The sequence below is a fragment of the Helobdella robusta genome (assembly GCF_000326865.2).
Source record: "Helobdella robusta unplaced genomic scaffold HELROscaffold_80, whole genome shotgun sequence".
Lineage (NCBI taxonomy): Eukaryota > Metazoa > Annelida > Clitellata > Rhynchobdellida > Glossiphoniidae > Helobdella > Helobdella robusta.
Window position 1 is genome coordinate 395,315 of NW_008705460.1, and position 2,255 is coordinate 397,569.

Sequence of the window (2,255 nt, forward strand, 5' to 3'; positions counted from 1 at the left end):
ATTGTCAAGACGTTTGACCATGCATCTACAAGATGGAGCAATTAAACAACATTATAAACAACAGCATAACATCACTTTAACACGACAAATGTTAAATAACATGCTAATAGTTTATTGCAATAACAACATCACAAACCCGAAAATAGCTGAATCAATTTTCATACAAAACAAAAATCCCTCCATGAACATTCAAGTACAGTCAAACAACATTTTATTAAATTTATTTTGTTCGTTTTCTGTTTTAAATAATTTATATAAATTAATAATTATTTGTTTTTTTCTCATCTTATCAAATATCTTACATACATTATATATAACGCACCGAAGATGAGTTATCTATAACTCGAAATAGCTATCTGAAAATTTATTTAATAAAATTTTTAAAACAATAAAATGTCTAATTTTTCTGACATTATAAACTAAAAAGAAATATAAAAAAGTTGAACAATGTTGAAAGTAGTGTTGAATTTTTGAATGTTACAAATATATTTATATATAAATACTATATATTTTATTACCGTTGAATTCTCAATTTTAAGGTTTATCTTTTATTCCATTTCGTTTCAATTTGACATTACATTTAACGCATTGATTTTATACAATTACAATTTAATATACTTTGTTTAATTACCCAAGGCTCCGACGATGGCATCTTTGCCAAAACAGCTGTATACAGATATATATATATATTTGCCAAAACAGATATATATATATATATATATATATATATATATAAAGATTACTGCGTTTTTGCCAAAAATATATAGGAGTATATTATATAGCCGAACATGTTGTGATTTTCATCAATAATTGCATTTTTGACAGTCTTAACCTTATATATATATATATATATTATATGATTTTATTATATGATCTTTGGAAAATGGCGGAAGAAATAATTGTCGAGTTTAAAAGCGATAAAAAATACGTAATTGATACGTTATTGTGTTATATTTGGTACGTTCGAAACTAGATAAATGAAAAGGAAATGAAAACTTCTCTTTGCGAATTTTTTGAAGTGACGACGTAAAAAAAAGTGCAAAGTTTTTGCATCATGAAGCCAAAACATTATCACTCAGCCTGCCGGAGTTTTTCGAACACGTTGACAAGAATAAAATGTGGGACGAATTTCTTAGTATATGTCAGTTAATTTTTGAAACTAAAGTCGAAGACAAATTTCCCTGTTTTCTCGCTGATGACTTGTGGAAAGTTACTAATTGTGACAATAGATTCGAGAAATTGTCAGTTGAACAGGTGAGGTTGCAAAAAAGTGTTATTCAAAATAGTCCGGCCGTCCTGGAATTTCTTGAAGAGCATGGCAATATACTGAGTGATGTCCAAAAAAATGTGAACAGTATCGTGTGCAGTGATGTATGCGCTGATGGAAATTCAGATGCTGAGACATCAGTCGCTAAAAATTTGTCTGACATTGCTGAAGAAGGTAACAATGATGATGGAAATTTTATAACAGTCAGACGCAAGAAAAGAAGAAACATTTTACCATCAACTAATGCAAGTCCATGTTGTCATGCAATATCAAAGACCACTGTTGAACCTCATAGGCCTACGCAATATAAAATATCAGCTAGTAAAGTTGTATATCGGAAAAATTTTATCACATTGGTAATGTTTCAAAGACTTGTGCATCCAATGTTGTTGACCACCTTGAGTCAGTTGATGTTAAAGTTTTGTCTTGTTACCCTGTAATCAAGAGCAGAGATGACAAAATAAAACTTGATGAAACCCACCCTTCTACGTCATTCCGGTTGTGTGTAGATGAGAAGTATGCGGAAATAGTTGAAAGATCAAGTTCTTGGCCTGATTATGTTCAGATTAGGAATTGGGTTTTCAATAACAACAGCAAAAATGGCAGCACCAGAAATGCCGATGTCAATGTCAATGTGAAACGATGTCAATGTGAAACGATGATATGGAACTAGTGTCATGATTTATTTGCAATCTTTAAATTTATGATTTGTTAATTTGACTTAATTTATTTTTTCATTTACCCGCTTTTTTTATATTATGCAAGTATACATTGTATATTCGTTTAATGTACATTGTGGATAAACTGTTGACTTTTGACAATCATTTCTTTAATTTTTTGTTACTGGATTTTGAGAGTGCCGAGTGCCTGTGAGATTTCATTTAATAGGCGCTATACAAATGCATTAAATAATATATATATATATATATATATATATATATATATATATATATATTTACAATATTCTATAAATTCTACCGAATGTTTG

General features: G+C 29.2%; 1 protein-coding gene across 1 annotated transcript in view; it reads left to right on the top strand.

Moving 5' to 3' along the window:
* Nucleotides 1–1,116: 1,116 nt before the first annotated feature.
* The window catches only part of HELRODRAFT_182112 (hypothetical protein), a gene marked incomplete at both ends in the record, with an annotated part of 3,928 nt that continues 2,789 nt past the window's right edge, over nucleotides 1,117–2,255 (top strand). The window contains 2 exons of the mRNA XM_009032412.1: nucleotides 1,117–1,470; nucleotides 1,638–1,911. Coding sequence (XP_009030660.1) covers nucleotides 1,117–1,470; nucleotides 1,638–1,911 — 628 coding nt within the window. The remainder of the gene's footprint in view (nucleotides 1,471–1,637; nucleotides 1,912–2,255) is intronic.